The 14,327-nt window shown below is 36.6% G+C and overlaps 2 protein-coding genes across 2 annotated transcripts in view; one reads left to right on the top strand and one right to left on the bottom strand.

Annotated features, from left to right (window-relative positions):
- The first annotated feature begins 4,409 nt into the window (after nucleotides 1-4,409).
- Nucleotides 4,410-12,025, top strand: LOC111394841 (probable serine/threonine-protein kinase kinX). Its single transcript, XM_023020865.1, has 4 exons — nucleotides 4,410-4,729; nucleotides 4,871-7,556; nucleotides 7,679-7,806; nucleotides 11,653-12,025. The coding sequence occupies exons 2-4, from the start codon at nucleotides 4,877-4,879 to the stop codon at nucleotides 11,866-11,868; spliced, it is 3,024 nt and encodes a 1,007-aa protein (XP_022876633.1). The 5' UTR covers nucleotides 4,410-4,729; nucleotides 4,871-4,876; the 3' UTR covers nucleotides 11,869-12,025.
- An 883-nt stretch (nucleotides 12,026-12,908) lies between these two features.
- The window catches only part of LOC111394318 (pentatricopeptide repeat-containing protein At2g13420, mitochondrial-like), a 5,898-nt gene continuing 4,479 nt past the window's right edge, over nucleotides 12,909-14,327 (bottom strand). Inside the window, exon 2 of the mRNA XM_023020068.1 lies at nucleotides 12,909-14,321. Within this exon, the coding sequence (XP_022875836.1) occupies nucleotides 13,341-14,321 (981 nt within the window). The 3' untranslated portion in view covers nucleotides 12,909-13,340. The remainder of the gene's footprint in view (nucleotides 14,322-14,327) is intronic.

Raw genomic sequence — 14,327 nt, 5'->3', positions numbered from 1 at the left:
CAAAGAATGAAGCCCAATTGGAGGATCCCCAAATCAGATAGCCCAAAGAATGAAACCCAATCAGACAATTCAGGATAAAGGCCCAAATAGGGAGGCCCATGAACGCGGTAACACCATCGCCCAAGCTTGCAAGTCGCCCAGGATCTGAGCGAATGGAATGCCATGTAGTCGTCCAGAGCTGCTACTCTATTCTCGCCCAAACTTTCGAGTCGCCCAAGGTCTTAGCAAACATGAAGTGTTATGGTTATCAAGAAGCGTAGTTATCAAAGCAATTATTAAGGAGCCCTATCACATTTCACGATTCAAGGAATTCAATCGAAAACGGTTGAACGACAAAGCGTAATGACAGCAGTTAAAAAAGGCAGTTCCATGACAAGTTGGCCATTACGAGGAAAGTGGGCAGTTATAGAACGATTAAGCAGTTTTTAGGCGGTTGATTACAAAGAGATCATCCAGGGAGTATAAAAGGAAGAAAAGACATAGAGCAAAAGACCCCGAATCAAAAAACTCTCGAACAGAGAACATGTAATTTTAAATTTCTTAGTTTAGATTTAAACACTTCTTTCAGTAACTCGTGTGCTTGCGCCCCTTGGAGACATTCTGTTTTTACTTTCCGATTGTAAAGACATCGCCAATAAAGAACATCCCTTTTTGGGACTTTTTCTCAAGAGATTTGTCCCTTACACAATAGTCTGATCACTTTTTAATTGTTAGCGACGAACCCGCGCGAAACAATTAGGAATTAAGATAACCTTCAAATCGGCGACAAGGAATTCTATTTTCTGTAGCCCGTTCAGAGTCAGGATCATCGTTGTGCTTAGAATCAACAATTAGTGAATTTAGTGAATCAGCAATTAAGGAATTCTATTTTATGTTTCCCTATTTTGAGGAGGTTTTCTTTCACAAGGTGGGGCGTGTTTGGGTTGAAAATCAAGATTTGATGACACGGAGACCGCGTAAGCATTTCTATTTTACATTTAAAAGAACTTAATTTCGACGTAGGAATTCCATTATCCATGTAGACTGAATGAGGGACGGGAAACATCTGGTGAGTGATGGAATGCAAAAATTTAAAGTTGAGTGGCCATTGGGAAACATTGTGAAATTCGGTGAATAAATCGTGATATATGCCAAAGTTCAATGAGTGTTGAAATATTTAACTTGGATATAATCTCACATTGAATTAAAAATGAAAATATAGACCAATTTATATGTTCTTGGATTACTCCTCTTAAAAATGTTGATCTTTTAAGATGAAGTCACAAATCTTAACATGGTATAGTGCACATTAAGTTTCAACGAGCGTTCGATCCGATTAAAACTCAAAAATGACCATATGAATTTTAAACTTGATCTACTCAAATGAACTACCATCTTGTGGGCCATGCTAAGGGGTATAATCTTATATTGAATAAAGATGAAAATATAGATGAATTTATAAATTCTTAGGTTATCCCTCTTAACAAGATTGACCTTTTTTAAGAAAAAACCCCAAATATTTCAAGCTTCTCAAGAAAATGAGATGAAAAATGGAAAATGCATTGTTATTTAAAATAAATGAGAAGGTAAGAAAAATGAGAATGATGACTTGTATAGTTGTGATATGCCTTCAAAAAAATAGTTATGATATGTTTAGTACAAATTCAGTAGTTTCATAAAATCAGATTGAAGTAAGAAAATTAGAAGTCTATCGTAAACAAACCTACTTAAAAGTCAAAAATCAATTTAAATAATTTAAGAACTGGTCGGCTCCAAAATCAATCTATTCGCATTGAAAGTTGGTGGAATAATTTGAGATAGAGTGAGAGCGATAATTGTATCATACACAAAGAAAAACGATGGGATTATTTTCAATTGAGGAGCTGAAGCATTAGCAACAAGGGATGACCTTTTTGCAAAGGAGAATTGTTTCCAAATTGCTGTAGTTTGCAATTGTAAATGTGACTCACTTCAACCTCCGTCCTCCATGTAGTACAAAGTCTCAAGGAAGACTTTCGATATGTTTTGAACACGGGCAATCTTACAACATGAACATGTTCAACAATAAAATTTTAAATAGGTGAACACGTGTCATTTTTTCATTAAACAATAAGGAAAAAAACAATTAGATAAGTGCTGTCACACTTAATCCTGTCGAATGTCCAATTCGATTAGCTTTATTCTTGTTAGATAGTTTATCTTCATTTGCAAATGTAAATTTGGGTTCAATCCTACACATGGGAGCTTGTAGAAGAAATGATCATTATATGATTGATCCCCTTTAAATTCAATTACATTACATTCCATTTTTCTCTCTCCTATTTTCAACCACACAATCTTTTATAAAATATTATTACACGTAAATCGAAAATTTTTCCTTCTTTTTCAACCACTCAATTTTCTAAAAAATACTATTTCCCCCATTTTCATTTTCAGGTAATGGGAGTCAAACGGGGACTTAAGTTAATTCACTGTTTCAATTGAGTAGTGAGTTGAGTTAGTGCTTTTTAAAGCAATCGTGTCAAGTACAAAATAAGCCTTTTGTTAAATATATATTTAAGATAAGGCCTCTTCTTCATGTACTCGCTCAAAATAATCATCTCAAAAATAAAAATAAAAAAAGAAGAAGGAAGAATAGGGGAACAAAATGGATGAAATTTTCATTGTAGCCACTAATCAATTTTTACAAGAGTCTGATAGGTTGAACACTAGACTAACCAACTCGAATATTTTTTAGTCGGCTGAAATTCAAATTTGACTTTTATATATACCAAAATCAGTAGAGAATTTTAACGTTGTAGGCCTTATATCCATTGACACTCGTAAATTCGTGATGTTGATAACTTCAAATTGTTCATTTATGGAAGCATACATTTCATTATTTTCGCCTAAGCCTCTCGAAGCAAACTTGCCCAAAAATTGACCTGTCGTATTTGCCTCCTAAATAATTTCTCTAGGCTCAAGGGATACTTTTACTATGTTCACCTCAGTCCTTGAAAAATTTAAAAGTTTAATTTTCATCCTATTAGCTTTTCAAACTTCTTAAATGTGCCAAAAGACACTTTATTTACAACGTTTTGAGGCATACAATGTATAACAAAATGCATGAGGATTTTTTTTTGTTTTTTTTTTGAAAGAAAATTTGCACGTCGATACAAAATTACTTACACCTTATCATTGCATATGACATACATCGTTGTTAAATGCTTTTATACCTCCTCAAATACTTGTATTCAAAAGTTGATAACTTGTAAAAGTAGAACAATGGGGAAAGTTTGGAACTATACTTTCATTCTATTTTAGTCAATTAATTGTACTTCAATTTTGTTAAGCCCATGTTCGATGGGAATTAAAATCAGATTTTTAGTAGCTTTTGATAAAAGATGATAAAATGTATAATTGAAAAGTTTGAATTCTATAAAACAAGTGGTTAAAATTGATAGTTAACTTTGACTAATATTAAAATCACTATCAAACAAGGGCTGATTGGATAACTATGTTTTAGTTTGATTTCAATTAGGTAACTACGTCGAAGAGGAAAATCGATGATATGACAATCAATAAATGATATTTATATGTATTTCATTGAAGTTATACTTATTTTAAGTCAACAATAGGGGTGGCAATGCTCGACCCCATCTACCCACGAGCTCGGCTAGTCACTCACACCAGGAACTCATACTCCTCGAGCGAGAGTCTGTGGATTTGTAGACGCTGTCGTACAAATTCCACCCATTTTGGATCCTGATGCGACTGATCCATATAGTAGTTGAGAAGTTGGAGCTCAGATGGGAGAAGTCTGTTGGTCATCCCTTCGAACACGAATTTTGATATCCCCTTTGTCGGGTTATAGAGCTTTGATTTATTCTTTCCTCTGGGTTCCTTCCCTCGCTTGATTTAATCCAATAATCCCAATCCAGACTTCTTTTCAAGCTCGTTCAAGTACGAGCCAAGCTCGAACACGAGCCCGAACCACCCACGAGCCTTCTTTTTATGAGTCGAGCGGCGAGAGTGCCACACCTGGTCAATAGTGATAACGTATGATAACTATCATTTATTGAGTGCCACAACAATGATTACTTAATAAAACTGGACAAAATTGTTTTAATTAAAATTAAATAATGTGTAGTTACCTGATTAAGTCAAATTAAAAATATGTTTGCTCGATTGAAATCATATTAGATCGTAATTATCAAATTGAATTATAAATATCATTATTATGAATTGCATTTACTTATTAAACAATCTAAATATCCTAATTTGTAACCAGGTAATAAAGAAATCCTCGTATGAATTTAGAATAGAATAATGTTATCTAATATGAGAGATGCGGTAAAATGATCACAATTAATATGTTTAATTAAATAGACCAAACGACATTACATTTAAATTAATTTATCTTTTAATATTATACAATTTTTATCCGAATTGGTCCTTAATACGAAGAATTTATATTTATTTCTTAAAAAGTACTAAATTAAAATTCAATCATCATGATGCTGATGTCTGCGAGTTGGCAGGTCTCCATGCACTTGGCGTCCTTCATGCAAATCCACCATTTCTTTTCCCAACGCGTGTCCACGGATCACTTTCCCAGGCATTTATTTTATTCGGAGACTCAAAATCCCGGATAGAAGCCTTCACCGTTACTCTCAAATTACATCATCAAGATTATAGTCTTCAACTTTCTTTAACTCATGAAATTCAAGTTAGTTGTTCTGCCAAATCCATAATCCATCATCAGGTTCAGGTATGCGACAAGGCAATTGGGTATTTTATATATTTCTCCGCGTTCTTGATTTTTTTGGTTTTTGGGTTGGTTTCTTACAGTAAAATGTTAATTTTGGTTCAAAATTCTTCAGTTTTTCTTGTTTCGTATGTTTTAAAACAGGGTAGGATGGAAGAACCAAGCGAAGAGTGGGAAATCGAAGATGAAAATGGGTCGTCTTCTTTTGAAGAAGAAAAGATTGAGAAAAGTGGGGTGAGTTGGATCTTGGACAGAAGTCTGAGCTTGGGAAAGAAGGTTGCGGTCACTGTTATTCTAATATCATCTGCTCCTCTGGTTCTTCCTCCTCTTGTAGTTATTTCTGCAATTGGGGTTGCCTTTTCGGTCTCTTTTGGGTTTGTCTATGCCAGTTATGCCTGCACTGAAAAACTCATGAGCAAATTGCTGCCGGAAACTGCGCCATCTATTACATGGGACAATAAAAAATCTTTGACATTACAGGAGGAACAAGAAGAGGAAGAAGGTGGAAATGCTTCCCTTGATAAGAGGGATTTCGATGTAGTTGCATTGGAGGAAGAAGAAGGATTCGGAAATTCATTCTTGGTTAAGGGGGGTGTAGTTGCAATGGAGGAAGGGGAAAGGGAAAAAGAGGAGGAACAAGAAGAAGAAGAAGTCGAAAATGTATCCCTGGTTAAGGGGGGCGTAGTTGCAATGGAGGAAGAGGAAAGGGAACAAGTAGAAGAAATCCAAAACGAATCCCTTGTTAAGGGGGACATAGTTGCAATGGAGGAAGAGGAAAAGGAACAAGAGCATGACGTGAAGGAAGAAATTGAAGTGAGAATTGAATTGGTAGAAGATGAAAGTAAGGAAAATGGTAATGGTGATGCTACAGTTATAGAAGCCATTAAGGATGATCAAGAGAAAGTACTTAGCGGAGATGACATTTTAGAAGAACAAGGCTACAAGGAAAATGAGTTTCTGGAGAAAATGGGTGATATTGAAATTGAAGAAAGGGATAAAGAAAGGGACAAAGAACCCCAATTAGAATGTAAGGGTGAAAAGCCAATAGGAGTTGAAGAGGATAGGAAATTTGAAGGGGAAAATATGGAATCCCTGGTTAAGGCGGGTGTAGTCGCAATGGATGAAGAGGAAAGGGAACAAGTAGAAGTCCAAAACAAATCTCTTGTTAAGGGGAACGTAGTTGCAATGGAGGAAAAGGAACAAGAGCATGACATGAAGGAAGAAATTGAAGTGAGAATTGAATTGGTGGAAGATAAAAGCAAGGAAAATGGTAATGATGATGCTAAGGTTAGAGAAGCCATTAAGGATGATCAAGAAAAAGTAATTAGCAGAGATGACATTTTAGAAGAACAGGGCTACGAGGAAGATGAGTTGCTGAAGAGAATGGATGATATTGAAATTGAAGACCTGGATAAAGAAAGAGAGAAAGAACCCCAATTAGAGTGTAAGGGTGAAAAGCCAATAGCAGTTGTAGAGGATGGGAAATTTGAAGGGGAAAATGCGGAAACCATTGAATTTGTTGGGGATGTGGGCAGTGCTAGTGGGGATGAGAAAAACTGTACACATTGTTTAGAAGTTAAAACTATAGATTATGTGGAGGATGAGAAGAATGTCGGAATTAGGAAACGAGAGGATTGGTCTGTGGACAAAAATGATGACAAGAATGTTGCAATTAGGGAAGAACAAGAAGAAGCATCTAAAAATGCAGAACTCGATACAGATGTCCCTCAGATGAATGGAAGTGAGGGGAGAGAGGAAGCATCTATATTAAAATGTAATGAAGTGGCAAGAACAGCAAGTGAGGATAAAGAGGATAGGAAAGGGCAGAATACAAAATCTCTTGAAGATAATGGGGATGAGGGAGCTAGAAAGGATGCAAAAAACTTTGTGCATGGATCTACAGTTCAACCTCATGTTTTTGTGAATGATGATGCTAAAAATATTGGAAGTAGGAAAAAAGACGATCTGCCTGAAGATAAAAATGTGAAGCTGGATAAGGTAGTCATGCCGACTGAGGTAAGAGAAAAGGTGAAAGAAGGTCAGACCATTTCTAAAGGCAAGAGCAGTGCAGCTGAAACTGAGGGAAAGCTGGACAAAGATGTCCCTGAGAAGAATGAAAGCGAGAAGGTAAAGGGAGGTCAGACCATTTCCAAAGGCAAAAGCACTGGAGTTGAAACCGAGGGAAAGCTGGATAAAGATGTCCCTGTGAAGAAGGTAAGAGAGAAATTAAAGGAAGGTCAGACGATTTCTGAGGGAAAGAGTAGTGCGGTAGAAACTGAGGGAACTGAGAAAAAGATGAATTTGAAAGCGTGGAAAGATTCTGGAAATGTGAAAGGAACTGCAGCATGGAAAGATGGGAGACATGCACCATCCTCAGGCAAAGTAGAAAAAGCCTATGGAGAAACTAAGAATTCACGTGAACAAAATGATTTGAACGTGGTCCAAGACACGAAGGGAAAATATGAAGAAACAGGGGAGGAGACAAATGTAAAATTGATCAAAGAACATAATGGTGAAGAGTTGAACCGTGTTCCCAATGATATCAAGCAAGATGGAGAAATGGAAGGCACATTACTAGAGAAAGGAGATGCAGATCATAGCAAAATTGGTTCGGTATCTAGGAAATCAACAGACAAGGAAAATGATTTGATTAATAGCAAGCATGATACACTGCAGGGGGAAAATGCTGGCTCTGTTGCATATAGTGATCCTGGATGTGAGAAAAATGAGGAAAATATCATCAGTCAAGAAGTCAGTTCAAATGCCAAAGCTGAGGGTGAGAGTCAGAATAGTGGCCTATTTACTTTGACAGATCGCAACAAAGCAAAAGGTAATTTGCCTATAATTTTAGTATCCACATAAATACGTGGGACCCTTCCATACAAATGCTTGGGCTTATCAAAATTGTTTTCATGTTTACATCAAATGACTGTGCAGTAACTATTTCACCAGATGAAAGCCAAGGTTCTGTGGATGATGTAGCATTACCACAGGTACCTGAATTGGAACATGATGCAGAAACCAAGTCGAAAGGCAATAGAAATGTTTCTGAGACAGATGGTGCTTTAATTTCTAATGCGGTCAGTGCTAACTGCTAACTAATTTTTTTTCCTTAATGTAATACATGATCTGATTTCAAAATTGCATAAGAATTATTTAGGAGAACTAATGATCAAATTGGTAAACACAATACTTGTAAATGAGATCCAAGGCAAGCAACACCTTGTTCCTTTAAATCATAACTCCCAAAGTCAATTGTATAGGCCTCACTTCAGTGGTCTAGATTCCTGATCCCTGTAGCAGGACGGAATTGTTGTGGATTTTATCCCGCAAGTGTACGGATCGTAACAAGTAGTAAAGTGGACCTTTTGAGTCCGGATTATCGTTCCCACGAGGATTATACTTTAATACTCAATTTATTATTCCTAACTTCTATTTGACGAAAATAAACGAGAAAAGTGATTGGTTGTGACTTTTAAATCTAGCTACTTAAAAATGTGCGAATTGATGCAACAGAAAATGATCGAGAGTTCAAATAATAAAGGGACTTTAGGGCGGAACAATTTCACTTAATGGTCACCTTTACTTCGTAAATCAAGATTCATATAACCTAAAGTAATGTTCGATCGAATTCTTCTATAGTATTCAACTTACCCCTCTCGAGTTCTCGTTGAGCCTATTTAATTAGTTCAATTCCATATCTCTATGCAAATTAAAATTAATTAAACGCAACACTGGTTCTAAGAATTCACACACGACCGCAGCAATCAACATAAGTATCTCTACACGTTATATCGATTTACCGGCTTTTAACATGTGGTCTAAACAAATAATCCGCATCTCTACGCAATCATCGCTCACAAATCATTTAATTAGTGATCAAGTAATTAAAAGCATTAAGCACCACATTAAAATCAACGCATAAGATATAAAAGCACTAGAATCTTAAATCAACGAAATAAAGGGTTCCAAATAAATTACGTTGTTCGCCCTAAATTAAATTTAGCTATTCATAATAATGGAAGAAACACAAGATAAAATAATGGAAGATATCACCGGGATTAATTGACGAAACGCGAATGAAATTTCAATTTTACTCCAGCCGACAGCTTCAATGTTTGGAGTCCAATTCTGCCTCGGTTTCCTATGCGTATAAGTGATAAATTCCAGCAATTTCTGAGCTTCTCTGTGTGCCTCTCCTCAATTTCTGTGAGTGCCTCCAATATTTAATTGTAATCCCAGCTGGAACTTCTCAATTCTGCCTCCTCAAGCTGCCGTCTTTACGTGTGTATGTAAATATATTAATTGCCGGCAGCTTCAATTCTTGCCTCCAAATCTACTTTCAGCTTCCCTCTATGCTTTACACGTTTCTCAATTGATTTATCCAATTGTGTGTCGGGCCTTCTTCCAATTAATCCTAGCAGTCCGCAATTGAATTTTTGTCCAGCCGTTAGAAATTCTTCCGAAGTGTTGTATTTGGCCGGCTGCAGTTCTCCTTCCAGAAAAGTCGTTTTGCTGGCTGCAAGGGGTAAATATATATGTATGTAAGTCTAATTTCCAGCAACCAATTCCCCCAGGTTGTCTCCCCAATTCCACCTCTCCAATTCGTATGTATCTCTCCCGATTTTCTGTGCTATTGAGCCTCAATAATTGACCCCAAAGTGGAGTCCAATTTGCTCCCTAGTTCGGTCTGCTCCCTAGTTCGGCTCTCCCCTCCTCGGCGTGTAAATGGTGTATATATCTATAAAATAAAACCTAGCAGCCCACTTGAATTGTTTAAGTCCCATATATGATATGTATTTCAATTGCCATTCAATTTCAGCCCACGTGGAAGTCTAGTTGAGGCCCATTTATAGTGTTTGCTTCCAAGTCCTTAATTTTCAAGATAATGAATTTTGATTTCCAAACTTTGCATCAAATAGCCAATTTAGTCCTTGTACTTGAATTTTGCCACTTTTCGCCCATTTTTGCTTCTTCTCTTCAACTCCCTTTTTGATCGTGAAATATATCTATTAAGCATAAAATAAAATAAAATAGGATATAATTTGTTAAAAGGACCACCAAATATTGTCATTTTAAGCACCCGAATAAGTGTATAAAATACACTTATCAGGAATCTATCTTATAATCAGTGTTGTACAAATTAGAAGGTTGTAAGTGATGGCAATGCCTCTAGGATGTGATTAATCTCAAGTTGAAAGACGCCAAATTGTATCACTAGATGCTAAACGATTTTATAGAAGACATCTTTGACATTGGAAGTATAATTGCACTGTTCGACTATTACTGTGAAGCCACTTTGGATGTTCATGGAATTGGATCATGAGATAATGATTGGTACTTGAAACATATGTGGTTACCTTGGAAAGAATATTTTATCTTCAAAAACTATTATGTTATTATTTGTAGTCATATTCGCTCATTAATATGGCTTTCAGTCTTAAAATAAACTGCACTTTCCAATATAAAGAATGGTCTGAAATTTGAGTTGGCATGTTCATGCATGGGTCGAAGTGCTTAAGCTTTATATTTTCCTAAATATTTCATGTTGTATTTTAACCAGCATCATATTTTCGAGATAAAGTGGTCGTGTAATATCGGTAATAAATCATAGGAAGTGTGAATTAAACAATGCACCTATCGTATGACTTTCCTAATTGCATAAAAACAAGGGGCAATTTGGATTTGCTTTTCTTGGAATCTTCAAATTGCTTGGAACCAGGAATAGCAATCCACAAAAACAAGGATTTGCAATATGTAAATTTTTGTCTATAAAAAGGCCTCTTTGGCACCTAGTCTTTTAAGAAATGAGGTTGATTCATATGAGAGAAATTTCTTTTCATAGTTCTCCACTTGGTATCCTTATTAGAAGCGAGTTATTATTGTTCTCTCTCTGTCGAGAAAAAACAAGGAATTTGTGGTCGAGTATAATCTATTGTAGTGATGATGTAATTGTTGTGGGAGGACAGTTTGTAAGAGCAAGGATTTTGGTGCATCACGAAGATAGAAGAATGTAAAATCTAGCGCGGTTTCTTGCATCTTTTAAGAATCTATATTTAATGGGATTAGGACTGTAGGACATGTAATCATACGATGTCGGATTAGCAGAATATAATTTCAAAAGTTTCTATGGCCGAATGTCTTTCCCCTTCTCCAAAAGAAGTGTGCTAGAGTTTGTATTTGACAAGCCTATAATGTTTACGCCATGCACCTTTTAGCAGTTCTTGATATAATTTATAATCTTCTATATGAATACTTGATGCCTGTGGTATGATTGCAAAAGGGACTGTAGCGTAAACAGAAGCGAATTTAGGGGGATTTCCCTGTGCTATAACCCCCCCCCCCATTATTATTATTTTTTTAATGTATTTGTCCATTTAAAATTTTTTTAACCCCCCTCTGGCTATGCCCTTGCGTGTAGATAATGTAAGAACACAATTTTCTTAGTTGATATCTACTCACAAGTGCTGTGAATCAGAGTATAATGATGCAAGGCTTTTTTCTTGGATGTTTTGGTTATTTTATCTGATATGAACGTTGAACTAATTACGTATGCAAGAAAGGTGCCTATAGGAACTTTTAACATTGCATGCTACTTTTAACACTGGATAATTCAAATAATGCAATAAGTAAAATGAGAAACCAGATTTATGGTAGTTCACATTGGTGTTGTGAAACACTATACCTATAGGAACTTTCAAACCAGCACCTTCGGGCCAAATTTCTGTCCAAGTGTAGCGTTAGGATCTTGGGCTTCATCTATACTTACATTCAAGTATTCTGACCTTCTTTCCTTTGCATGATGGCTTATGGTACTAGGTAATGTGCCATATTCACTTTTACTAGACTATTCGTGTAACACTACACTTTATAATTGTTCACGACTTTCATTGTTGGTTTACTTATATAACCTGTTAATGTTGTAGGGGTTGCTTACCGAAGAAAAGGTTTGGACACAGATCGATTCTGTCAAAGCAATAATTGGCTACAGAGGGCGCCGATCTGCTTCCATTTATGAAGAGGTAAAGGCTTTGTATTTATTCACCGGAGTTGAGCCCTCCTCATCATTTGATGAGTCGTCAGATGTTTCAGAGGTCTATGGAAATCTCCAATGTCTCATGTCAGTGATAGGAATAAAATGATCGGCTTATCGTTTTTTGGCTAATCGATGTACTTTTAAATGCAAGGACAGTTTAGTGCGCTGATTGAATGTGTTTTTGTGGTAATGTAGGTTCTCATGAATTTTACCATTTTGTTGGGGCAATATTTGCTTCAGCCTCGGTGCTTAAATTTGATGCATATATGTTTTGAATTTGTCTACAATTTACCTTCACTTGCCAAGTGCTAAAGAGATCCAAATGATATGTAAAACTGGTATTTCCAACACAGTGACTGAGAGAAGCATTCCTCCATCCATAACTGAAATTATTTCAATTTTGAGAGGTCATAAACATACAGGGTATTCATCGAATGTCCATATTCTCTTGTATCTCATAGAACGGGTGTTGACTCCCACTATCCATCCTATTGCCATGCTGTTCTTCCAAAATTGGTTCTTGGTCCTTCCAACTTCGCCCCCGTTGAGTTACTCGCTGCCATATCGCACGAGGTGTAATTGGAGAAAGACGGTAACAACCTCAAGAAAACAGAGCAAATGCAATGAACTCAAAAGAGTTACCTGAGACATTCCTTCGAGCAATTTAATGAGGGCAATTTGCTCATACAGTGACTGACCATGTTTTATTAAATTACTCTTAGAACCAATTCCCCTTGAATGCAACTAGAATCCTAGCAGTAAACATACTTTAGAGACCAGGACAATTAGGTGCACAGCCGGTTCCTTTTGCGATGCAATCTGAAGCAGAAATAGCATGTGCAATGCATTTGAATTTGTACTTTCGATAGCGATATCTTTTCGCAACAAGCCTCACCAGTCACCACCATAGATGGGCTGTTTAATATTTTGCAGAAGATGGTCATTTATCTCCCAAAAATTGCATTCCTGGAATGGACATTTCGACCACAGAGAAAACAAACAAGCACAGATAGACCAGCAGCAAACCATGGAGCTTTGCACCTTTCAATAATTTGTATATCTAACCCAGTGCCGGTTCTTTTCTGCATTGAGGTACCAAAACACTGTCAAGTCAGTTGCACATATATACTATTGCAGAAACTCACAAATCCTGAAACTGTTTTCATAGCATCAAGGTCTGAAAACAAAGTTAGTTGCATATATATACTATTGCAGTAACTAACAAATCCTAAAACTATTTTTAAAGCTGAAAACCAAATGAAAGAAAATATATCAATATTCCTTCAAAGTAACAGTTGTCCACTTAATTTAACCTTCAGGCTAATCATAGCTACACGCGGAGAGTTCGCATTTCCAGCTTTTGCTGTTAGAATAACTGGAAATGAATTACAGTTACGCCTCATAGAAGAAAGCAGGCAGGCAAGCTGCTGTTTGCCTTGAGAGCAGAAGTAATGGTGTGCATTGCCTGATCATTTGTGCTGAAATTGATCACATCATTATGTTCTCTAAATCTTTGAGCTTTTATTGAGATATTAACAGAGTGTTTGAACTTTTGCATCCAATGTCACTGAAGAACTATCATCTCCTGTATGGCTTTAGGTGATACTCTTCAAATTCCAAACCAAAAGTTATTGACTCCTCCTCAAGCTTCTTTTTCAATCTTCTCCAAGTCCTCAACATATCAGCTTGTATCAATCCTCGATACAGTGTCTCGAAAGTAATCTTCTGCGGAAGAAATCCCTTCTCTATCATCTCCACGAAAAATTCACAAGCATCTCTCCATTTCCTTTTCTCGCACAATCCATGAATTAACAATGTATAACCATCCAAATCAGGTCCAGTTCCACTAGCTTTCATATCATCCCAAATCTCCCTTGCAAGCCCCATTTTACCCAACTTCAAAACCATTCCGAGCAATATATGATATGTATGTATACTTGGTGAACACCACAACCCGCCTTCCTTCATTTTCTTGTACAACTTCATTGCACTTTCTACATCACTTCTCCCCTTGTACTCCTTAAAAAAGCAATTAAGAGTCATAGCCGTGGGACTAACTCCATTAAGCACCATCTCATTTAATAAATCCTCGGCATCTTTAATTCTCCCACATGAACAAAGACACTTCACAACTGATGTATATGTAGCCACACTTGGGCAAATACCCTTTTCTTTCATCATATTCAACTTGTCTAATGACAACTGGGGCTTATGTGCCCGGCTATAAACATGAAGTAAAATCGTATAACTTGTGACATCAGGTTCTACTCCTTTCTCATACATTTCATCAAACGTCTTCTCCGCATCACGAATGACCTTCTCAAACCTCCCCTCTGGATGCAGACTAGCATGCCTGCAAATCCCATTCAACAACACATTATAGGTAACCACATTCGGTTCAATCCCCCTCTCCAACATCTCCCTCCAAAACCTTCTAGCCATCTCGATTTTCCCTATTTTACACCAACCGTATATCAAAATGGTATAAACCTTAAAGTCAGCCTCAACTCTATATTTCTCCTTATTAAACACCTCGGTAGCCACCTTCACATATCCATACTTACA

This window comes from Olea europaea, chromosome 5 (genome assembly GCF_002742605.1).
Source record: "Olea europaea var. sylvestris chromosome 5, O_europaea_v1, whole genome shotgun sequence".
In the NCBI taxonomy this organism is placed as follows: Eukaryota; Viridiplantae; Streptophyta; class Magnoliopsida; order Lamiales; family Oleaceae; genus Olea; species Olea europaea.
This window is presented reverse-complemented; position numbering and strand designations above follow the sequence as displayed.